This window comes from Pteropus medius, unplaced genomic scaffold (genome assembly GCF_902729225.1).
Source record: "Pteropus medius unplaced genomic scaffold, Ma_sr-lr_union100, whole genome shotgun sequence".
NCBI classification, from domain to species: Eukaryota; Metazoa; Chordata; class Mammalia; order Chiroptera; family Pteropodidae; genus Pteropus; species Pteropus medius.
The window spans coordinates 4,097,608-4,122,188 of NW_024349803.1; the positions used below are offsets into that span (position 1 = coordinate 4,097,608).

The 24,581-nt window shown below is 40.6% G+C and overlaps 1 protein-coding gene across 5 annotated transcripts; it reads right to left on the reverse strand.

The window, feature by feature from the left end:
• BTD (biotinidase) lies at positions 1–24,573 on the reverse strand. 5 transcript variants are annotated; one of them, XM_039837083.1, is made up of 5 exons: positions 24,442–24,564; positions 17,772–17,922; positions 7,384–7,648; positions 2,584–2,733; positions 1–1,477 (listed from the first exon to the last, which is right to left on the reverse strand). In XM_039837083.1, the coding sequence occupies exons 3-5, from the start codon at positions 7,630–7,632 to the stop codon at positions 305–307; spliced, it is 1,572 nt and encodes a 523-aa protein (XP_039693017.1). In that variant the 5' UTR covers positions 7,633–7,648; positions 17,772–17,922; positions 24,442–24,564; the 3' UTR covers positions 1–304. The 5 variants fall into 5 exon arrangements, with proteins under 5 accessions (XP_039693017.1, XP_039693016.1, XP_039693020.1 ...); XM_039837082.1 differs by lacking the exon at positions 17,772–17,922 and having other exon boundaries at positions 24,442–24,573; XM_039837086.1 differs by lacking the exons at positions 17,772–17,922; positions 24,442–24,564 and adding an exon at positions 8,484–8,509.
• Between the last annotated feature and the right edge of the window lie 8 nt (positions 24,574–24,581).

Below are 24,581 nucleotides of genomic sequence, written 5' to 3' on the forward strand. Positions count from 1 at the left end.
TCACTGATTTAAGGATTTATAAAATATAAACTGTAATTTTTTTCACTCTTAAAACCAGTTGTACAGTAAGAGATTTGCTGGAGGAAGGTGTGGCTTGAAAAAGATAAATGTGGGTAGAAAATACCAGAAAACATCTCAATAATTTCCACTTAAGAGGACATTTCATACTAGACACACACTGTCTCCCTTACTTCTTCCCCCAGCTCCCAGGATGGGGGAAGAGGTGGTCCCGGTGCTTGTGAACTGTGGCCTGTGCAAGTGCAGGGCTGTCCATGCAGTGGCCACTGCCCGCCCCACACTTCTCCTAATCCCTCTCGTACAACCGCCCATAGAGGGCCGCCGTCACTAGGCCAGAGGACAGTCTACTCTTCCTCAGGAAATAGTGGTCATTCTCCCAGCCGAGCTGGTCAGGGGTTTCCAGGGTCATCCCTGAGGTCAGGAGCAGAGGAAAGATATAGGAAGTACTGAAGTTCCCCCAAAGGTGAAACTCAAATACCCCCGTCGCCTCTGTGATCTCTTGCCCACAGGTGTCAAAGCCAAGACCCCCACACTTGACCAGGGCGCAAACTTGAACATAGTAAGTGCCGTGCACCGTGTGAAGGTCATCAAAGACCCCCAGGGCATACAGCTCTTTGGACAAAGTGGGCCTCTGGTAAAGTAAATGACAGCAGAGGCCATTTGCGCAAACTCGGAGATAGCCTTCCATTTCCTCTACTGGGACCAGGGTAAAATCATCATACATCATCTCAGAGTGAAACGTGAGAGGTGCGTTCATGTTCCATGTGGTGGCTCTATCACAATGGACTTCCTGAGAATCCTTCTCACAGTATGGATCACCTGCCAAGATTTCCAAAAACTTACTATGGGATGGGTCCATTTTATCTGTGGCATTCTCTATACTAACGAGACTCTGTGGATTTTTGGATACCTGGGCAATTATAAGGTGACCTGTGAGGTTTTCCATGTCATGGTGCCAAAAAGACTTCAGAGGGGTGTGTATGCCACTTCCAGTCATCCCCAGAAATGGGTGGTGGATGTTAGCAGCCAGGAAATTGACACCAAAGGCTATGGCGAAAGCACTCTGAATCTGAATAGCTGCCAAGAGTGGGAGCTGGTTCATCCAGGCAGCCGTAAACACGATGTGCTTCACCTCAGTGTCTCTGAGGAGTCTGATGGCAGGGTCAAAGAACAATATATCAAAGCAAGTGAAGACGCCAAACTTGCCAGCAAAAGGCGTATCAAAGATGATGTGATCTACATGGAGAGGAGTATCAAAAGCTGCCTCAAAATAGAGGTTGTGTTTGCGGTAGCGGTCCACAAGGGTTCCATTATTGCTGAACACGACATTTGTGTTAAACTGGTATCTTCCATCACTTGGGCACCCTTGGTCACTGCTATGACAAGGCTGCTTCGTCCCGAGATTGGCCACTAGGAACATATCTCCCTTGATGGCCATACAACTCAGGCGCTGGAGGACCTAGAGGGAAAAAAAGGTATACATAAATGCATAAATAATGGAATTTTTAAGTCCTGCCTTTTGCATTATAATTTTAAAACAGGAAAGTCCCTGTATTGTGTCCAATAAAAACAAACCACTACTGAGAAACTAAAGGATATGAACAGGTGATCCACAGAAGAACAAATACAAACATGAGAAGATGCTCAACCTTATTAGTAATAAGGAAAACCAAATTAAAATAATAATGAGATATTTTTCACCCTTGTAAGACTGGCAAAAATTGAAAAGATGATTCTATCTTACATTGACCAAAGGGTTGGAAAACAGGCACTCATACACTATTACTGGGGATGTAAAGTGAAAAAAGTCTTTTAATGGTGAAATTTGGTACTCTTTAAAATAATTTTAAAATGTGCATATCCTTTGCTGAGAAATTCCATTTCTAGCAATCTTACCTTACAGACATGTTTACAATAGAGAAGAACTTAGACATGTTTATAATACTATATGTATAAGGATAGTCATTGAAACATTGTTTATAATAGCAAGAGTTTAAAAAATAACCATATAGCATGCTAAAAAAGAGGATGTCGATAATTATAAAATGAATAAAAGAATATAGTTGGACGCCCATCAAATTGTTGATGGCAGTTTCTCTAGGAAAGAAAATAGAATGAGGGGTGGGGTGGAGTGTGGTAAAGGTGGGCTTTCATTATTTTTTACTTCTGTTTGTTTAATAAGAATATATTTACTGAATGCGCCCGATCCCGTCTGATCTCGGAAGCTAAGCAGGGTGGGGCCTGGTTAGCACTTGGATGAGAGACCACCTAGGAAGACCAGGTGCTGTAGGCAGAAAAAAATAAAAATAAAAAAAGAGAAGGGACTGTAAGCTGACAAGGTCTTGGCAATCTGTGAGGTCAACCGGGATTGACGAATAAATGCCTCGTAATACCAGACATTCTTTAATTGGATGACTGTGTGGCACATGGAACTTGGGTTTCATTTTTAGGATCCCAGGGTCCCCTTTCAGCCTCATTTAACATGTCTGGGCTTTTGGCCCCTGGCATGGTTCCTCTGTGCGTGCCTGCGGCCCCCTGAAGAGGAAGGGTGAGACCCTTACATACCTCCGTGTCATTGAATCTGTGGGGCTCCAGACATGGGTTCCACTTGACCAGCTGGGGAGACGGCATGAAGTCCAAAAATGGGTAAATGGATGCTCTTGTAAAGTTGAATCCATGAATGCCATCTTCCGGGAACACTATAATCTGTACACCCTGTAAATCAGAAACATCAAACTATTGTGTGCTATCAGGTAATGGAGAGCACCACTTCATTCATTCATTCATTCATTCTTTCTTTCGTTCTTCTGACAGCCATCAAGCAGTTGCTGTGTACCACGAACCAGAGGTAAAAAGATGGTGGCTGAACTCTCACTGGGAATCTCAGTCTTGGGGAAGCGGCCTCGCTTGGCCTAATTCTGAGGGAACAAAGATCAAGTCCTCTAGGAACAACCATTAACTGTACCTGGGGGCATGTCCAGGGAGGGAGGATTGAAGGGAGCAGGGGTTTGCCAAGGAAACAGGGGTTTTGAGTTTTTGGTGGTGCAATGGGAGACGGGCCAAATGTAGTGGCCTTGAATATTGGGCTCATTACCAGATGTGTTATCTGTAGTCCAGTAGTTTAACCTTCATTGCACATCAGAGTCAGATGGAGAACTTCTGAAAAAACACTCCTTGTTTAAGGGTAATCCTGAGACCCACCCCTAAAAGGTCTGCTTCAATTGACTGTGGATGGGTCCTGGCAACAGTGTTTGTTTAAAGTTCCCCAAGTGATTCTGACGTGCAGCCAAGGTTGGGACCCACTGGGCTAGTGGGTAAAAGTCAAGTGTGTTGATTTCAAGATAGAAATAAGGACTTGCTCTAATTCGCACTTCTCCAAGTGGATATGAGGAGGTTCCCTTTACCTGTGGCTTCCTGACCACACTGCAGACCTTTCCCCACACCTGGAGACACCTGGGTTCCCTGCGATATCTGAAGCAAACTAAGAAAATCCAAACAAAAAGGGCAGCGCTCAGCTCTCGGCACCAGGGCCTCTTGCTTCTGCTACTCTCCACTTACAGGGCTTCAAATGTCAAGCCTGGACCATTGCCCCAAAGTGAAAGGGGACAAAGAAGGCAGAGAAGGCATGAGTGATCTAAAACAAAGGGCAATCTGAGTTACATACTTCTGGGATGCACTGAAAACGCTAGAATTTTTTCTGGTTATAAAAGCTTCAAAAGTTGAACTGTAGAAAACTTGGAAAACAGATAAAGAACTCATAATCCTGTCACATGAAGATATTTATTGTTACTACCTTGACAATTTTCATTTTTTCTCTGTCTCTGTATATATAATTGAGAAAATAAATATACGGTTTTCCATCCTGACTTTCTCACTACATAGAACATCAAGACTAGAAAAATACCTTCAAAAATATCATTTGTAATGGCCACATTATATTTACAAAGACAACACAGTTTATTGTCTATCATTGGACATCTGAATTGTTTCCAACTTTTTGTAATAAAAAACAAATGTGACCAGCTGCCTTCAGAGCGCTCAAAACACTTAGCGAATGAGTGTTGTACACAAATCTTTGACTGGCTCGCCAATTATTTCTTTGGAATAAAGTCTTATAAGTGAAAATACTGGGTCAAGGGTATGAAAAGTTATACGTTCTTAACATACATTTCCAAACTGGTTTCCAGAAAGATTATACAAATGTACAATCCCTCTAGAGGAGTGTGAGATTGGTTACCTTACTGCACATTGTAAAGAAAATTATTGCGAACTTGGAAACAGCAAAATGAAGAATGTATGCCTTTTCAGGATCTACGAGGGTACTAAATGACCTCACTTAAGGATTATTTATCTAGTAGACGGACCACTGTTTGACTTTGTTATTTAATAAAACATGACAACTACAAAGATTACAATTTCATTGCCCTGCAAGAATTAGCCAGTTTTGTATCTCCTAGCAAATTCATTTCCACATTCATTTGACTGACTGATCCAGTGATACACACTCTGTTGAACAGCTTTACCATCATACTGGTTCCTTCATTAATTAATGAGGTAAATAAAAGCTTTGATACATGTTTATTCTATATTTCTATGAGTCATGTTTTTAACTTTTTGAAAATTATACTTGGATATTTTTCTTTATTAAAAGGAAAACGTTGAGAGCATGGAATGGTTTTTTATGGACGATGACACTTAAATTATGTATATGTATCAGGTTACTATTTTTAAAATTGCATTTCCTGAATACGTTATCTGACAGGAGTGAGGAGGAGAAGAACCAAATCTGAGCTGGGGCAGAATTTTGGGTCTGATGTGATAACTAATCCATTCCAGAACATTCTAAGAAGCAAGTAGCATTCCTGATAAATGGCTTGGGTGATTTTCTGATAGATCTTAATGAAATCAAGAACTCCTGAGGAATTAAGGTTGCCCACTCAGGTGACTGACCAGCCTCATATCTTTAAGTTGGACTCCTTTTCTTCCCCATAAATGCCTCTACCAAGAAAGAAATAATTTTAGCTGGCTTGTCCAGGAACCTCTACCCTTATCACAACTTTGGTATAAAATTCTGACACATGCTTGGCATCGATTCATCTTAGAAGTTGCTTTAACACGTGTAACACATCGGGGAGCTAAGATGTCTGTAAACACTAAAAACGATCAGATCCACAGCTTCATCCCTGCTCCTGGACCACAAACAGGGAAGGAATGATGCCTCGCAGCCAGCTGGCATGACTTTGACAAAAACACACTATATGATTCATTTGGGGGCAGGTTATTAAAATGCGGGGGGATGCTACAGTCACAGTCTCTGGGTTTCAGGATGGCAGTTGCCAAATGTCTTAGAATGGTCTTGTAGACAGGAGAGAAGCAAGAGGCGGGTGATACTTTGTGCCATGTAAGCAAACACCTCTGTGCAGAGAATGCACTGGAGTGGATCTGAGTCATCAGGTTTGCAGGCACAGCCTGGGATTTGTTTACAGGTAGACATGAGTGAGATGTCTATCAAATCTGTGAATGACGAGAAGGTAACTGATATCCTGGATGGCAGTAAAGATCCCCAAATAGCCCAACAGGCTGGAATGATGAAATTTAACAGCATAAATGTGAAATCTTGCTCTCGAGTTAAATAAATCAACTTTTATGAGTACAGGATGACAATGGCAGTACGTGTGTCTGAGTGTGTGAAAAAGGCTCAGGATTTTAGCTGACAGCAAGTGGCCTTATGCATCCACAGTGAGATGTGGCTCTCAAAAGCGTGCTGGAGACAATGTCTAGAACGATAATGGTGACAGACCTCCTCCACCCTGCCTTCATCAGACAGAATCAGGAGGACTGTGCAGAGCTCTGGGCATGGCGACAACCTGGGAAGTCTTTGGTAGAAAGTCTGAAAACCTCCTCTCTCAAGGAACTGTGGGGTGAACTAGGGATACATATCCTGGGGGACAGATGCGAAGTGGGCCATGAACTGTCTTCGAATTTGGGGAGGGTGGTGAGCTGTGGGAAGGGCTCAGTCTGTTCTGTTTGGCACAGAAGACAGAATGATGAGTGGCAGTTACACGGAGGCTGAGCGTTGTTCATTGAAAGGAAGAGCTCTCCAGAAGGTCCTACTGTCCTCAGCTGGAAGCAGTGGGCCTGTGAGACAGGAGTTTTGGGCCACTGAAGGTGTTCAAAGAGAAACTGGATGTCAGGTTGGGAACAAGAGAGGCCTGTTGTGTCACTCAGCAGGAGACACTGGACTCGGTCTTTAACCTTCCTTCCAACATCAGGTGTGTGTGTGTGTGTATGTGTGTGTGCATATGCATGCACGCGTGTGCATATTACAGGCTAGAATTTTAAAATGTTGCCATAGATAGTGGGCTGTCCAGGCCATCTTAAGCCCCTGAACAGAGACAGGGATGGTTTGGGGCAGGACCTGCTGGCGCAACTGATTCTGTCCTCTAAACTCAAACACAGGGAAGTTTTGCTCATATGGAGTTTACAGCAGGGCTTCAGCAGGGCTTCTTCAAGCAGCTGGTCTTGGTCACCCTGCCACCAGGGTTAAAGCCCAAACTTCCCTTTGGTTATACATTTCCCAACAGGGCATTTTTTACAGTAACATCTGGCACTGACATTCCCTTCTCTGCCCCACCCTTCCTGGCAGGGGTGGGAAATGGGGCCCAAGCAGGAAGGCTTCACAAAGGCTGGCACTGGCCTCCCTTTGTTCTTTTGGGCTCAGCTCTGTCTGGACTGAGTTCTCAAGACTCTTCTCAATCTGGCACTGAGACCAGAAATGAACCCCGAATAATCTGAAGGCAGCAAGTGGCAATTCTGTGGATGCTTACTGTTTTAGTTAAACTTGGAATGCCTCAGAGACTATGACAGGCCATCATCCCTGGTGACTTTCATATTTTTCTGCACATCAGAATCCACTGGGGAACTTTAAAAAAATCCCAAAGCCCAGCCCACACCCCATCTGGCTCTGCAGGCGTGGCACCCAGGCGTGACACCCAGCCATATTTGTTTACAAGTGGCCCAGTGATTCCTCTCACAGCTACCTTGGAGAACCAGGGATCTAGCCCCATCTTCTCAGACTTGAGTTGAAAAGCATCACCTGGGAATCTTGCTAAAACGTAAATTCTAATTCAGCACATCTGGGCGGGGCCCAAATCCTGCATTTCTCATAAGCTCTGAAGGGCTGATGCTGGTTGATGGACCACTCTCTGAGTAGTGAGACTCTCACCAACTGACTACTTCAACTCAGCTTTACCAGCTGGGCTGATTTTTCTAATGGGGCCGCAGGAACCCCTGACCGAGGGCTAAGGAGCAATTTGGCCCATTCTGCGAGACAAGCTGAGGCTCTAACCCAGGAACACGTCTTGCCTTTTGGGCTGCAGTCATCACTTGCTGTTCATAGATGTCAAGGTTCTGGTTCATTAGCTCCAAGGCCTGCTTGCGGCTGGTGAGAGCGAGAGGGTTGGGACTCAGGATCGACTGGTGCTCGTATACTGCGGCCGTGTAATATTCAGCCTCGTGATCCTCAGCCACGCAGTGCGCCGCGGTGTGGACTCCCAGGGCCACCACGAAACGGCAGCAAAGGAAAAGAGCGAGCCGACTGCTGGCTCCAGTCATAATGCAGACCGTAAACCTGGAATGAAATGAGGCCAGGGGAAAACAGCTGAACAGAGAATCCTGCCAAGAACTTAACTTTTGCAACTGTGATTTATTAATCCCAGCAATTAAACTCACCCACGGTGATACTGCCACTCAAAGAGTTTGTTTCAAGTTCCTAATAAAAGGGTATGTGTTTCTCTCCAAACACATAGCAAGCTCCGTTTAAAACGCCTCACTGTGTTAATAGTCTGGTCTTAGAACATTTCCAAAACAGACCCAGTATTTGCGTCACTACTCGCTTCTCTAGTTGCACGTTTCTGTTTTTAGGCAATTATAATTATTCCGATTATTTTACGTAATTTCGTGGCAGATTCCCCATCCTACCACCTGCCCTCTATACACACACACATACTACAGGTCAACCACCTATGCTGACTACGATTGTCGTGATCTCAATAACACAGCTCGGCTTTCATCACTGTAAAAACCTGGTGGACTAAAATTCTCCCTGCACCTCGTTGGTTAGGAATGAATATAAAGGGTAAGGCTCCCTTTACTCAGCAAAATAGTGCTTATTTGGTGCGGAGAAACTGCTGACTTCTTAGATGCCGACATCGATACCCCGTTATGGACAGGTAAAAAGAAGTCTCCCAAGCAAAGTATTTTTTTTCCTCCGCGAATTTGACAATTGCCTTTCATCACTTTCTTAATCTGTCTCTGTGACTCCAAAACTCTTACTCGAAAGCTACTCATTTGGAAAGAAAATCCTTTTGCAGTGATAAAATGCAACTTTCTAGAAAAGAGTTTTCTAGAAAGTAAACTCAGCTTTGTAGCGCCTACCATTAAGAGAAGTAAATTATGTCACTTACAATGACACTTCTGTGTGCCTCCCCCCCCCACCAAGAACAGGAATTTTTATTTCTAATCCTTACGTGCTAAGTGTTTTAGAGTGATTAGTCCAATTCCGCCTTGTAAATCAACCTGGCCTCCGGGCCGAAGCCCCTCCCCTGGCGCCCTGATTTCCTGGGTGCTGTGCCAACGCTGGGCCGCGTGCTCTGTGGAGCTGTGCTGGGGCTGACCAACTAATTGCCCGGGAATCCGGGTTAAACATCAAGAGAACAAAGACAATTCAAGGACTCATATTGCTGCTCTTTAAAAAGAAAACGACACCCTGCCCAAGTCTGACTCATAAATCCTGTGTTTGCATTTCAAAACTAAACTCTCCAGGCCGCAAATTTCTTTTTCTTTTTTTTTCCCTCCCAAGAGTTCCAGAAACAAAAGTAACCATAATTATTTTCAGCAACAGAACAAGGACTAAGGAGGCTCAATCAGAATCCTCAGAAAATCAGAACAAGGGGAATTCTCAGAACAAGGGGAGGTCTGCCTCCCAGCCCCGCTCCTTCGCAAACTGTTACTTATTTTCCCAGGGAATAAATGTGCCATCCAAACACCAAACCCCAGGATTTGTTGCCATTCATCTGGGACACTGTCAACAATGTTTTAAGATTAGAATAAGGGACCTTTGAGTGAGCAGTCATGAGGTTTTGAGTAGAAACAAAAGTATAATTGACAAGTTTTTTTTTTTTTATCTGAATTCTGCCTCTGAAGACCAGCAAGAAATACTTTAAAAAATCTCAAAATCTATTTTCCATTCCATCTCTGCTTTTATGATGATGAAGAATGGTGTGGGGGGATACAGAACATTTAAGTCTCAGGGACTTGCAATCCAGCAAAACAAGGAAACTGTGGAACCAGCGAGTTATCACATTTCTTTCTATTTTGAGAAAATAAAATTTAGAATATTTACAAAAGGAGCCTGGTAGAAGAGCTGTAAGTAGCAGTCGTTTGTGTGAACAAAGGTGGGCTCATAAGAGGTTATGCAGATGCACCCAGGTATTCGTGCTTGAAAGGAGCAAGCTAAATGAGGTAGGAGAGAATGAGTAATTATAATAAAAATAGAAACAAGTTTGCCCTTCACGAAGGGTGGTAAAATAGCAGCCATTTTAACCAAATTTGCAAATGCTGGTTTTCTGTCTTTATTTGGCACCACACAACTGTCTCAGTAAAAACAAAACGAGGTCAAGGCAAGGACTCCAAAGGGCACAGCAGGAAGGAGGGGATGGTTCTAATGGGGTAGGACTGGACATCACCCAGATGGTTTCCAGTGGTTGCCAGATGCTGGCTATGACAGCATGCACGAGAGGGCTGGGCGGTGTGGGGGCTTCCTGGGAACAAGGGGGCTCTGGAATGTCATGAGGTTCTAGGAAATCCAGCAACCGATCCAGCTTTACAACTGCCCGGGACCTGGACCATAAACGACATGGTGACTAGAGCTATGTGCCCGGTCTGAAAAGGTAGCTATGCCCTCTCTTGCATTGGAGGGCACTTGACAGACGAGACAAAACTGCAGGAAGAGCCTGGCAAGAATGAATCACCGAGGTGATAATGTGCTTCCACACCCTGCTTCATATGCTCTGCTCTCCACAGCCCTCTGAGATGGGGGCGTCTGTTCGTGAGGTGCCTGGGAACAACAGAGTCCGGAGGGCTCACTCCAGACATCCATGGGACACTGACTGTACGCCAGATGCAGGTGTAGGTGTCAGGGATACAGCACTGAATAAGACCAGCCCTTCTCTGTGGAGCGCCCACTTTAGATGTGTCGGGAGACCGACCACAATCAAATAAATTCCTAGTATGTCAGAAGACAATGCGTGCAGGGGGAAAATGGACGGGGAAAGGGGAGGGATGGCCTGGCCTGGGTGAGGGACAATTTTAAACAGCGTGGTCGGGGAAGGCCTCAGTGACAAGGTGTTGTCTGAAGGTGAGAGAGGAAGCCACGTGGATGCCTGGGAGAGTGCTGTAGGCAGAGGGGCTGGCTAGGTCGACCCATATGGAAGCTTGATAAGTGGGTTCAAGAACCAGCAAGGAGAACTGGCTGGAGCCCAGGTACTAGGGGAAGGCAGCAGAAAACGAAGTCAGAGAGGAATCACGGGGGACCCGTCACTGGCCTCCGCACACCCCCCTGCAGCTGCTCCCGTCCGCTTCCATTTTCATCTCATTAGAGCAGCCCAGGAGATCCAGTTAAAGCTCAAGTCAATCATGACGCTTCTCTACTGAAAATCTTCCAGTGACTCCCCACTGCTTGCAGAGTCAAAGCCGAAGACCTTACAGTGTGCCAGCCAAAAGGAATGACAGGGCAGACAGGAAATCACCGGCGGGTGGGAAGAGAATTGCCAGAGTGACATCTTGAGCAAGCATCCTGATATTTTAACTGCCCTATAGAAGCCTCTGCTTCTTATTTCATAATGAAAAATATTTCCCCGACACTCATCCAGATCAGGATGGTTCTTGTGATCTATGAGGAAAAGAAATCAAAAGTCTAAATTACATAGAAATCTATTTTGTGGAAATTTGGCAACATGTCAATCACTAGATATTTTTACACAAAAGGAACTTTTTTTCCACCTTGTTAAATGATTCATCTTGGTAATTATCTGTGTTTCCTTCCTAAGCCTGTTATTACAATAGTGTCTTTGCAATAAAATGAAAGGATTTTTATTAAGGTATTCTTAATAAGATCATTTCAGAGGTGGGTATGTACATTTAAAAATATATAGAGAGACCTATTGATCTTGTTAATAAAGAACTTGTCACTCTTTACTTGTCAGGGAGAATAACTGTCCCGCGATTGGAAAAGGAGGCAGGAAAAATCAGCAGAGGAAATGTCACATCCTGTGGAACGAAGCCGAGGGACCTGCTACGTCATTAGAAACCAGCCGAGCATGCATTTCTATGTATATCTGACAGAATGCCAAGAAAAACACTGTAAACTTCCAAATAGTTTTAAACCTATTCTTTTACATTGTGTGATTCCCGTGTCTAAATCCTTTTACATAGAGAAATAATGTCTACATCTGTCAAATTTACATAATTTGAATTTAAAGAAATCCTAAAAGAGGCCTTTTATTTCCTAGAAAGCCTCTTCTTGTCTGTTTCTCCCCTCTGATGATGCTAGCAGGTAGCTTATCCATGACTGGCCTCTGAAATGAGAAGCCCCACGATGATTTTAGCTTGAACAGCTTTCTGCAAACCCATCTACCACCAAGACTTTTCGATGTCTCAGTGGGAAATGTCAAGTGTAAACAATTGTGAGTGGCAACTGATGACGTCAAAATTCAAGGCTGAGTTCACAAAGGATAGTGTGAATAGTGTAAGTTACCAACTCCTTTGAATTGAACTGGCAAGTTGTGATTTCACCTTTTAAAAAATTACAGCTATTAATCTGCAAAAATAAAGAGAGTGACATACAGAAGGGTAACTCTAGACCAGTCCTTCACTTGGGGCCTACTTCTGCTCTGCTGACTAAAATAATTTATCTTAGAGCACTAAATGAGCAATCAAGGGATCGTGACACTTGAACCTAAATATAGGTCTTTTCCTCAAATGGGATATTATCTTCATAATTTAAGTAAAATAAAACTTCTCCCTGCAATGCCCACGGAAGTAATGCAAGAAGGCTGTTTCTCACTTTGTGCAGAAAAAATTCTCAGTTGAGACTGATTCTACAGGTTTGCTACTGCCACCCGGTGGACAAGATGAGTATCGTTAGCTCAAGTGGGGATTAGCTCCAAGCACCACAATAGCAGAGTGGTTCCTATGCAGTAAATCCCTTACTTCTCCTTTCTCTTTCTAACACTTCGTCTATCTTTTTTACACTGGAAAAAACAGCAGCAACAACAACCACAACAAAACAACCATTTTATTTTCCAAGATAGGGGTCTCATGAAAGCTGTTTTTTATTTGCCTACTGCATCTTCTATATTCACCAGTTTTAAATGTTGTGGTTACTTATCTTATAATCCTGCACTCTGAGGATGTGACTGGAGTGCAAGGTGACGCAGTCCCTCCACACTGTGCATGGGGAAATCTGGCTGAGTTAAGGGATATATAGGGACGAACTTTTATATTGATGCCACATTGCATTTTACATATTACATGTTAACATTTTCAAGCTATTTTAACATCCATTATTTCATTTTTTTTCCCCCTTGTCACATAAAGCGGTGAAAGCAGATGGTAAAATTCTATCTTTGTGGTGAGGGAATATTCCAGTGGTGAGATTAGGCTAAAAATCAGGTCTCCTGGCTCCTGGTCTAGTCCTCCCAAAACATGTTGAACTGGGGTAATTTATCAGTCAAACCTTCAAAGACCACTGTGGAATCCTCGGCTGAGGCAAAATCAAACAGAAATACAAAGTAGTGCTCCCAAGGGACATTCTGGTGTGACAAGAGCAGGAGCTTCTAAAATGTGGGCATGGTGTTGAGTGACCTGCAGGGTTTGAAGACACAGATCCCTGGACCCCCATGATCGGAAGTTTTAATGCAGCAGGTCTGGGGTAAGGCCTGAGAATATGTATTTTCTAATGAATTCTCCTGGCCTGGTGATGCTGATTCTCCTGGCCTGGGGTCACACCCGGAGAACCACTGAGCTAGAGGATAAGGGCATGTAAAACGGATATTTTCACTCCTACCTTTCCCTCGCATTGAAGAAAGACATCGCCTTTATTTCCCAGGTGCCTCTCCAATAGGACCAATAGAATGTATGCGGATTTCAAAGTGTTTCCACCACATATAGTGAAAACGAGCAACAACGTATTTAAATGCTTAAACTAAGGGGTGGGGTGGGGAGTGGGGAACCTCCCCCAAACAATTTGATCCAGGTCAGTTAAAGGATTCGGTGCTTATCCTGGCCTTGACAGAAACATCTCTGTAGAACCAGACTGTTACTGGTTTTCATTTGTTTAAATAAAGTTCCTAATTTTAAAAGAATAAAACAGGAGTAGTTGATGGATGCTCTATAGACACGCTCTCCTGCGATCCTTGAAGAATCAAGACACCAGGAACTCTACAGCTGCAAGGAAATTATTATTCCAATAAGCAACTGAGCTCAAGAAAGGACTCAGCCTCAGAAGAGACTGTGGGCCCAGCTGGTGTCTTCACTCTAGATTTGTGAGATCCTGAGCAAAGGCTTCAGTTAAGCTATGCTCAGACTTCTGACCCACACAAACTGTGAGATAATAAATGCGTCTTATTTTAAACTGCTAAATGTGTGGTAAGGTAATCTGTTATATAACAATAGATAATACATAATGGAACAGGTAGAATATTTAGATATAATTGAAAAAAACTTTCCAGAAATAAAAGCAGATCTGAATTTCTGATTGAAAGGACACACCAAAATTCAGGACAGAAAGGAATGTCAACACCAGGACATAGCCTAGTAAAATTCCTGATTTTTAAAAGTAAAATAAGAATCATTTGGGAAGCCAAATAAAAAGGTCAAGGGCATTTATAAGGGCAAAAACTCAGGCTGTCCTCAGACTTTACCATGGTAACATCGATGCTAGTAAAAACTCGTAGAGTCCTTTTAGAAAAGAAAATATGAACCAGGAATTTTATACTGTGCCGAACTGTGGTTGAGGTATAAAAGTAAGAGATAACAGATTTGAATATGCAAGAACTCAAGAAATATTATTCTCACCAGCATTTCTAGAAAAAAAAATTCAGAGGATAAACTTCTGTTGACCAAGAGGTGAACAGAAAAATTGTGACAAAAGAACTGACAATGAGTCTTAAATATGAAATAAATATGAGGATCATGTTTACAGAACAAAAATGCAAATGTTATAAACTCTTGACAACGTAGGAATTATAAAACTAACAAAAGGTGGGTGGCGATGGGAGGTAGAGTAGTATAGTACACAGGAAAGCAGAAGGAAGGAAATAAAAGTGCAAATTAACAAATTAGGAAATAGAAAACTGACGGAATAAATAAGTCCAAGAGGTTGTTCCTTGAGCAGAAAAAATGGTTACATAGAAAAATCAATAGCTAAACTAATAAAGAAAAAAGGAACATATACAAAATAGATAATAATGTGAAAATATCTACAAATGCAGAAGTTAAAATAATAATGAACAATCTATTCCATTCTGTGCTGATAAACTTGAAAACTGAGATAAAATGGATAATTTCCTGGGAAAAGGCATTTTTACCAAAACTTACTTCAGGTAAGAGAGAAAACTGAACCAAACCAAAAATAACAGAAAAAATAACAAATGTTCCAATCCTCCACTCTCAAAACAGTCCCAGAGAGTTTCCAGAGGAATTCTTACTAACTTTATATAAAGGAGCAGATAATCCCAGTGCTACTTAGTGTTCCAGAACATAGTAAAAGAAGAAAAGTTTTTCTTATCAAGTGATAAAGTTCTGATAACAAAACCTGACAAAGGTAGGAGCTCCAAGATATTACTTTACCAACAACCTAAGGTCCATCTCTCTTTGTGCCCTTCTGTCCTCAGCATGGGGCTTCTGTCTTCAGTCACCTTGAGGTTGCAAGAGGACTGCTACAATTCCAATCCCATGCTGTGTGGAGGAAGGGGGAGGGGGTATCTGCCCATTTATTCCACTTTTCCCCAAACCCTGCTCACTGGCTTAATTTACACTGCTTTGGCCCACGCGGGGACTTATGACCACTGCTAGCAATAAGGCAGGCTGAGAAGTAAGCAGCATTACTATCCTGAAAAAAATCAACATTTTGCCAGATAAAACACAGGGCCCATTTAGATTTGAATTCTGGGTAAACAAGTATGCTGGGATATACACTAAAAAATTACTCACTGTTTATCTGAAATTCAAATTTAACTGGGAGTCCTGGGTGTACTGTTTTGTTTTTCTAAATCTGGCAGCTCTACTCATAAGTGGCCAAGTAACCATTACCCTGACTTATAGTTATTACTTCCTTTAAGAAAGTAAAAGCTTCATCACCCAGTGTGTACCCCTAAGCATTACAGTTCAATCTTCTCAGTTTAAAAAAATTGATGTATCTTTTAAAACTCTTTTAATCCATAGTTTCCTTTTCCATTCCTTTTATTTCTGTAAAATCAACCTGTTGAAGTAGCCTTGTCATTTGACCTGTAGATTTTCCAACAGAATGAATTTTGCGTATTGCACATGCATGGTGAGGTTCAAACTTTCTCTTTCCTTGGTATTTCTTACAAATTAGCCGTTGGATCCAGAGACTGGATCAGACTCAGATTCATCCCTTTGGGAAGACTATGAGTGGTAGCGTGTTCTTTCATCATGAAGCATATGTCTGACTCTCTTTTCATGGTCTTAGCACGAAACACTGATGTTTAATGCCTTTATCTATACACTGGGAGTTGTGAAATGCTGGTATTCTATCATTACATTTTTACTTATTAATCAGAATACTTTTTATAAAGATTTTATCTACTATTTAGTTATCTAGAGGTACAGTTCATATAGGAATGGCAGGATAAATGCTAGATTCTCTCTTCTATTCTTTTTAAAATCACTTTTCAAGATAATGAATTGGTTCTCTATTATTCTCTGAAGGTGATCAATTTTTAAAAATACTACTATGAACTCATGGATTTAAAGATATTTGATGAGTTTCTCTCTATTGCAATTATTATCATTATTGAAACTCAAACGATCCCATCCTTAGCAAGTGGTAGCCTCTTCAAGTTGACTCTTGATTCCTCTTGAATAACTCTAGTAGTTTCTGATAGCTTCTTTGTAATCTGACATTAAAAGATGTCCCAAGCTTATCTTGTACATTTTCTACCTCAGATCTGGAACTGGCCATTACGCCAAGAAGCCTTGGATCTAAAACTGAAAAGACTAATGAGATAAACAAACCTCCATCAAGACTGATCAAGAACAAAAGCACTAAACACATACATGAACATAAAGAAAAATTTAAAAAGAAACATAACTATGATTGCAACAGAGATTTCATACATGTGTTCCATGTGTTGAATTTTTTTTTCCAAGAAAGAATATTGGATGCTCTGGAACACATGTATGCTGAATGGATATATGGATAAATTGCATAATTTCCTAGGACAATAAAATTTACCAAAACCAAGTCCAAAAAAGATAGAAAAATAAAGCAGACTAGTTACTGAAGATGAATTAAATTACCAAAGCCTCCCTCTAAAGCACTAATCCTGGTCTATTTTTTCAGGGGAATTCTCTCAAACATTTAAGGAAAAGACACATACTGTATCTTTTTTTTTTTTAATACAGACATATTTATACATACATATTTTATACAAATAGCGCCAAAATTTTTTTAAAAGTTAACTTTGATACCCAAGCTAGATAAGGATAGTTCAAGAAAGGAAAATAATGATTGACTCTTGTTCCTAAATACAAATGAAGAAAGCCTAAATAAAAATAATAGCAAAATGAATAAAGTAATATATAAGAAGGAAGTCGTCATTACCAAGTTAGGTTTATCATAAGAATGATGAATCATTTAATATGAGAAAGCATATCAACTGAATTCATCACATTAACAGATTAAATGAAACAAAATTGACACTTTTCAGAGCTTCTTAACTATATTGTACTGGAAGTCTTAGCTAGTGCTAAGACCTAAAAATAATATAAAAGATATAAAAAAAGAAAAAGAAACAAAATTTTTATTTTCAATGATATGATTATCTACAAAGAAACCCAAGAGAATCTATAAGCAAATTATTATAATTAATAAAAAAGCATACTAGTTAGATTTAAGACAAACGTATGAAAATTAATTGCACTGTAATACATTGGCCCCCCAAAAAACTAGAAAATGCAAATAAATAAATAAAAAGGTACTTAGAAATAAATATAATTAAAAATTTTTTTAAAAAGACATTAATGAAGAACAAAATAAATGGAGAGATATATTATGCATATAGCAAGATACACTCAATATAAAGGTATTTTTCTATCCAAATTAATCTATAAATTCAATGTAATTCCAATCAAAAACCCAATGAGTATTTCATGGAACTTGATAAATGGATTCTATAATATATATGAAAGAAAAAAGGCCAAGAATAGATCTAGAAGGTAGAATAAAGTCCCCTCAAAGATCCTAATCTCCAGAACCTGTGAAAATGTTAGGTTACAAGACAAAGGGGAATTAAGGTTGCTAGTCTGCTAACTGTGAGACTGGGGAGTATCCTGGATTATCCAGGTAAACTCAATGTAATCACCAGTATCTTTACGAGTGGAAGAGGGAAACAGAAGACTGAGAATCAGATGGATGACAGCATGAAAGGACATAGCCCAAGACTACTTACTTTGAAAATGGAGCTAAGAATGCAGGAAGCCACTAGAAGGTGGAAGGAACAGGCATGGATTCTCTCCTAAAATCTCCAGAAAACAATGCAGTCCTGCGAACACCTTGATATTATCCCAGTGAAGCCTATTTCAGACATCTGAACTTTAGAACTGTAAAATAATAAGGTTATGTTGTTTTAAGCCATTAAGTCTGTAGTAATTTGCTACAGCAGCAATAGGAAACTAATCATGATAAGACAGTTTCAAAAGAACAAAGTAGGATTTGTCCTACCGACATAAAGACTTATTTTAAAAATATAGAAACTAAGGTATTATAGTATTTGTGTTGGGAAAGGAAAGGAACAGAGTCTAGATACAGACCACACATATATGGAAACTTGATATATGTCATTAAAGATCACTGGGATAAGAATGAACTATAAATGGTGCTTAGACAAAGGATGTTCTGCTAAATTAACTATAAAAATTGCAGCATTATTCCTCTCTCCGTATTCATGTTCCCTTATCATTTTAATGCCATTCCACTCAGAGTCTGAACTAAATCATGTTAACTTGCTTTGGCAAATGGGCTGTTAGCAAACATGACACATAAAGGCTTCCAAAATGGGGTTTGTCCCCTTTTACAACCTGCTGCCATCATGAAGAAGCCCCGGTGTAAGCGCACACAAACTACATTTCTTTAGATAGCTTTTACTCTGATTCGAACAGGCTTTGCCTAGTTATAATAGCACTGGGACTCGCTTGCTGGTCTCGCCCTAATCTTTACTTTTGTAGGCCTACTCCTCTAATCATTAAGCCTTAGGACATAACGTTTCAGCCAATGTCAAATCTTTTAAGAATAAAGCCCAGGTCTATGATCATGAGGACAATAAGTTTTGGTTAAACTAAGGATAACATCTTGGTTTTAGTGTGTTTCAGCCCCAGGCCCACCCAAGTGGAACAGCCCCACCAACCAAGGGATCAGAGGGGACAGGTAGGGGACACCGTGGCTGATTTGAGAAATGGACATGACGATCAACTACCCTAGCTCCAATGAGCAGCACCCTGACCCCGACTCCCTTAGTTTCCATAAATAATGATTTTTCCCCTATATAATCTCTCCCCTCGAGAAACCTGAGGGAGCCAGGTGTTTGAGCTCACCTGTGTCTCTGGAACTTGCAATTCTCTAAAATAAACCTTTACTTTCTTTGCTGCAAAACCTGTATGTATCTCATTGGACTTCAGACATGTGCAGGCAGACAGGCCTCTGCTCTGATAACACGGGCAGGCTTGAATGATGAGATATGCATTCATAGCTCAGCAGCAGTATGCCCGCCACAACACTGGCAGAGTGACCTAGCTGACAGTAACTGAACATAGAGACAGGAAGGAGCCCAGCTCAGCACAGCCTCACAGGATTATAAATTAAATAAATGATAGTTGTTTTAAGTCACTGAGTTTTAGCATGGTTAATTACAAAGCAAATCTAATTGATATAGATATTATATGGAAGAAAAAAATCCCCTGGATTGCTACCTCCCATCATATATAAAAATCAATTTTAGGTATGCTAGAGAATTAAATACAAAAAACTAAATTTTTTTGATGAAAATACAGAAGAAAATCTCCATAACACCAGGTTAGGGAAAGTTTTCTTAAGCAAGATACAAAAAGTATAAAACACACAGGACAAGAATTGTCAAATGTGACCGTACACCAAAAAACACAACTTTGCACCTCAAAAGTAACTTTAAACAAAGTTAAAACACAGAGACTATGTATTTGGGTTATATAAAGAACATCCACAAATAAATAAGAAAAGGATAAACAATCCAATAAAAAAAATGGGGAAAAGATATAAACAGGTAATTCACAGAAGAAGAAATCTAGATGGCATATCTATACATAGCTATATCATTACTGATACACATATATCTTTATTAGTAGTCAGGGAATTGGAAATGAGAAGTCATTTGATATCCATCGGATTGGCAAAAAATGTTAAATCCACAACTGAGGATGTAGAGAAAGGGGAGTTCAGATAGACAGATGGATAGATGGATGGATGGATGGATGGATAGATGGATGGATGGATGGATGAATGGACTGACGGACGGACGGACGGACGGACGGACAGACAGACAGACAGACAGACAGATAGATAGATAGATAGTGGTAGTATAAATTGGTACAATAACTTTGGAGACCAATTTGGCAATATCTAGTAAAACTGATGATGATTTCCCCCTCCCCCTGATACATAAAAAACTCACACATATACACAAGGAGACATGCGAGAATGGTCATAGAAAACTGTTTATGACTGTGAAAAGATAAACAAACCTAAATGCCCATCACCTACAGAATGGAGGATGAGGGAATTATAAACACCAAATTCACTATGGTGGTTGCCCCTATGGCTTAGGGAAGGAGATACAATGTGGGAGGGACACATAGTGAATTCCACTGTAGTTGTAATATGTTTCTTAAGCTAGGGGCTGAGTACATGGGTGTGTATTAATTTCTTTTCCTATTCATGCATCTCAAAAATGTCATAAATGTTAAGTACATATAAAAAGTGAAAAAAACAATAAATCACAGCTAAACTCCAAAGAAAAACTCATAGCTAATGATGCAGAAAGAAGTTTAAAGGCTTGAGTTCATCATGAAGATGTCTCTAACCTGGCTTACACCCCAGTTCGAGTCTTAACCCTAGGAATCAGAGATTCTGCCAAGAGCTCATTCTTTGTTTTGCTGACAAATAATGGATTAAATGCAAAACAAAACAGTAAATTACAATTTAAAAAGCTAAAGGAGGCGGATGTAATGAAAGTTAATGGCAAAACAGAAGAAACAAAAACAGAAAACATGTAAAGACTGATATCACCCCCGCCCCCCACCCCTGGGCTACCCCCAAGTGTGGAGTTCTGCCATATTGAGAAATGCTGGACTATAATTTCTAACCCATTTGAGATCTCTTACGTCCTCATAGCATGACATAACAATTGTCACCATTTCTTAATACATTTTACACATTGTCGATGTCAAACTACTATAAATTTGCTTTAAAAACAAAAACACCACAATGGATGAAGACAAAGCTAAAACTGGGAAACAATGTTCCTTTAGTTTCTGCACCCTGCTTCCCTGCAGTGCTCCCCCCTCCACTTCTGGGTCTCATTGGGATCAAAACGCATAGTAAAAATATAGGGCTTGCCAGCCCAAGGCAGTGGCTGGAATCCAGCTTTTCTCTAGGTTAGACAGTCACTGGGAAAAACTCCCAGTGTCTGTCCATTGGTACCAGGCATTAAATCTATCCCTGACAGTTTAATAATAAAGTTGCTTTTCAACTGGTTTTGCTTCGAGCCTATGTCTAAGCTTTGGTACTTTGCGGTCCATAAATATTTTAATGAGAAGCAATCAAAATCAACTTAAATTGTTTTATGCAAAGAACTACTTTGTTATATTATTTCCTGCTCTGTTTATGTTGATATATTTTCTATAGCTCATTTCCTGCTGTACCGTTTTCAATGTTTGTTCTAAAAAAGTGTTCTACATAGATTTCTTGTTTTGTTATTGTTGCTTGCTTTTTGTTTGTATTTAAGATATTTCATTTCAGCCTTCTTTTATTTCAGCCATTCTATAATGGATCACAAAACCCCGAATTCATTTCTTCTTTTGATAACTTCACATTTTGATAAAATATTTGTGAGAATATTTCTCAAAGGCTTAGCCTGGGTTATGCTTTTAAACAATCACAAAGATTTTGAGTGTCCTTCTTAATTCACTGAAATTAAGACGTAATTTTGGAGGGCTAAAGAGTTACCACCTGCAGGAGCTCACTGTTATAAATCTTTAAAGAGTATATTTTCTCCAGGCATGATATTTGCAACTTTTACTAAATTATGTGGTTGCCTGGATATTCTCTCCACCCAGAGGGAAGAAAGCTGCCAAATAACCGTTTTATAATCTCAGTTCCAGCACTCACAAATAGAATAATTGGTATGAAAACTGTTTGATGACTGGCTCTGCTCTTTGCAGAGCATGTTAGCATTACTTTGGCCTTTGCTTTTAAAAAAATTAAACCTATTCCTCCCTTGACCTATGTCCACCAATAAATTAATTAATAAACAAAACCAAATAAAATCCCAATAAAATACCCGACAAAATTAAATTACCAACCAAAGTAATAAAGAATGTGGTTAATCTTTACAAAGTTTGCACAAAGGGCCTTGGATAAATTACAAAAGAACCCTGAAATCTTGTAATTACAGTTAGATTAGAAGGAGGTGCTTCCAGTGCCTGCCAATACTGTGGATGAGGACTCTCCTTACTTCTGCTGAATCATCATACCCTATCAAAGAGTTGGAATGTTGTACCCTGGACTGAAAGATATAGAGGTGAAAGCGATTATAAAGTCTGACTTTTCCCTTTGCCAAAAGGCAGAATCCAGTCTGTTGAGAAATTACCCTTTTGCAAAACAAGTTAATCTGAATTCAGCAGATTTATTCCAATTCACAGTTCAGAGTCCACTACACTTTCCACTGAGTGATTCTGTCAGCAATTCTTTTGACACAGAAGTGGACACAAGGTCCCATTAACTGAATAACTACAGTCTGTTCTGCCAATGTCAAACAGATCTTGAACTTGTAAATCCAAATTAATCAATGGTTTTACTTTGGTAACAATCATACGTAAGTGCTTCTTAAGTCAGGCTGCGAATCAAAATTAGGTGGCAGCTTTGAAAAAAAACAGGTGCCTGACTTGTCCTAAGATGCTGATGCAGAAGATATGGGGCAGGGCCCAAGTAACTCTGTTTTTAAAATCTTTCCAAGTGATTCTGATGCAATAGGGGTAGAGACTGTCACATAGGTACTGAATATAAACTACTACATAACAGAAGGGATGGGGTCCACGCTTCTGTCAAAAGTTAAGAAATACGTTAAGTATAACGAATGAATCATTGAAATAATAAGTAGTAAAAATTTATTGTGCACACACCAAGAAGACAGTCTGCAAACCAACAATTTTGGCAATCAAACCAAAACACAGAATGAGGCTCAAGGGCATGCTATAAAGCAGCTTATACAGTGAGAAAGCAATGGTTATTTATTCTTCACAGTGACTGGTTATACTATTAGAATTTTCAGTGGTTACTTCATATCAACTTTGGGAAACAGTTCAAGTTTTGCTTATGATTTCCAGAGGCATAAGCAAGAAAGATAGGTCAGTTATTCTTGCAAAATAAGCTTAATTAAACTTTGTGTGACTAACTGCTTTTGTTTGCTCAGGGAATTTTCAAGGCTGGTCTCTGTTTTTTATTTTAACGCTTCTTAAACAAGGACAAGAGTCATTCAAAGCCACATAAAGGACATTTTGCATCTTTCTGAAATGTCAGTTTTACTTGACAGGTAAATAGTTTAAAATGTCATTTTGATTTTGAGCGGTGGTTACATAGGTATATACAATTGTCAAAACTCATCTAACATTTAAGATCTGTACATTTAATTGTACCTTTATTTCACCTAAATAAAAGGATCATTTTCTAGTAAAATATGGATACATTCTGGAGAACATAAAATCTGTATTTATTTTTTAGATGAACTCTGAGACTTCAAAGAAATCTCCCTCTTAGGTGGACTACCCTTAGACTACATCCCCATATCCAGTGGGGCTAGCATTTCCCTCTCCTCTACTTGAGGTGAGAGTTAGGGCTTGATATCTGGAGAGGAAGACCTTTTAGAAGGGCCCGGGTCTGTAATCTGAAAATTTCTGGGTTCAGAAATCCTTTCACTTCCGATGCTTTTCATTCATTTCACTACCCATGACACACTCCCCTCTCTTTTTGTCTCTTTATCGAGGTGTATTACTGGTCTTTGCTTTAAAACACTCCAAATCCTCAAATATTTAAAGTTCCATTTTTTGTTATGATTGGAGATTTTGTTATTGAGCAGATGGTCTAATGAGCCTGGGGTCTTAGCCTCAGAAATCGCACATCGAAAGCATCTGTTTCATTAAAAAAATGTCTTTTAAAAGGTTATAAGCCGCAGGCAGGGGCTGCTGTATATAGGGACTGAACCTAAAAATTATGAAAAGCCACATTTTCTGACTTTGGAAAGATAAGAGAGTAATGTGAGTTTAGGCGAGGGTTAGAAGAAACATGGTCAAAAGTAACTACGTTCAAGAAGCCATTCTTATCTTCTGTAGCCAAAGGGTTGAACAGCGAATAGAGTACAAGATTGGGATTCTGAAGCATGGTCTGGGTCCAACAGCTCTAGAAATGTTAATTTACTTCTTGCTTGGAAACTAGATGTCCTTATCTATAATATGGAATTAAAGAGTGCACATTCGCCTCCGGATTAAATGAACGTACATCTGTGTGTTACTATGCTTCATGGGTTGTAGAGCCACAAAGTTATGAAAGCATAAATTAAAAAGCGTGTAATAGCTACAACACAGGGGAGGCAGAAGTATGGCGCGACTCAATGACTTTGCCCAGCGCGAGGAGCCATGCAGCCCGGCCCTGCTCCTGCAGCCTTGGCGGCGCTGGCCTGCAGCCCCAGAGCGGCCCGGGCCAGGGCAGGGCCAGGAGCGCGCCACGCCCCCTCCCGCCCCTTCTCTTAGACCTCCTCCCGCAACGACTATGCGGGGCCCGAAATGGCGAGAGGCCTCTGAGGTTCGCCTTCTTACCTGCTGGACACAGGCCACGGTCTCTTGCTGGCCCCGACTCCTGACACTGATCCCACGAACGGAACAGTGTGCAACACGGCGCGGTTCTGATTGGAGAGAGTGTGTTTACATTCTCACCTCTCCCGGAGCGTGGGCTGGTT

Excerpts from the sequence above, each read along its gene's own strand:
- BTD (XM_039837082.1), bottom strand. The coding sequence starts at position 7,632 with ATGACTGGAGCCAGCAGTCGGCTCGCTCTTTTCCTTTGCTGCCGTTTC. Across the intron at positions 2,734-7,383 it reads TGATGACTGCAGCCCAAAAG|GGTGTACAGATTATAGTGTT; the intron begins GCAAGACGTGTT and ends TCTGATTTACAG. Across the intron at positions 1,478-2,583 it reads ACAGATTCAATGACACGGAG|GTCCTCCAGCGCCTGAGTTG; the intron begins GTATGTAAGGGT and ends TTTTCCCTCTAG.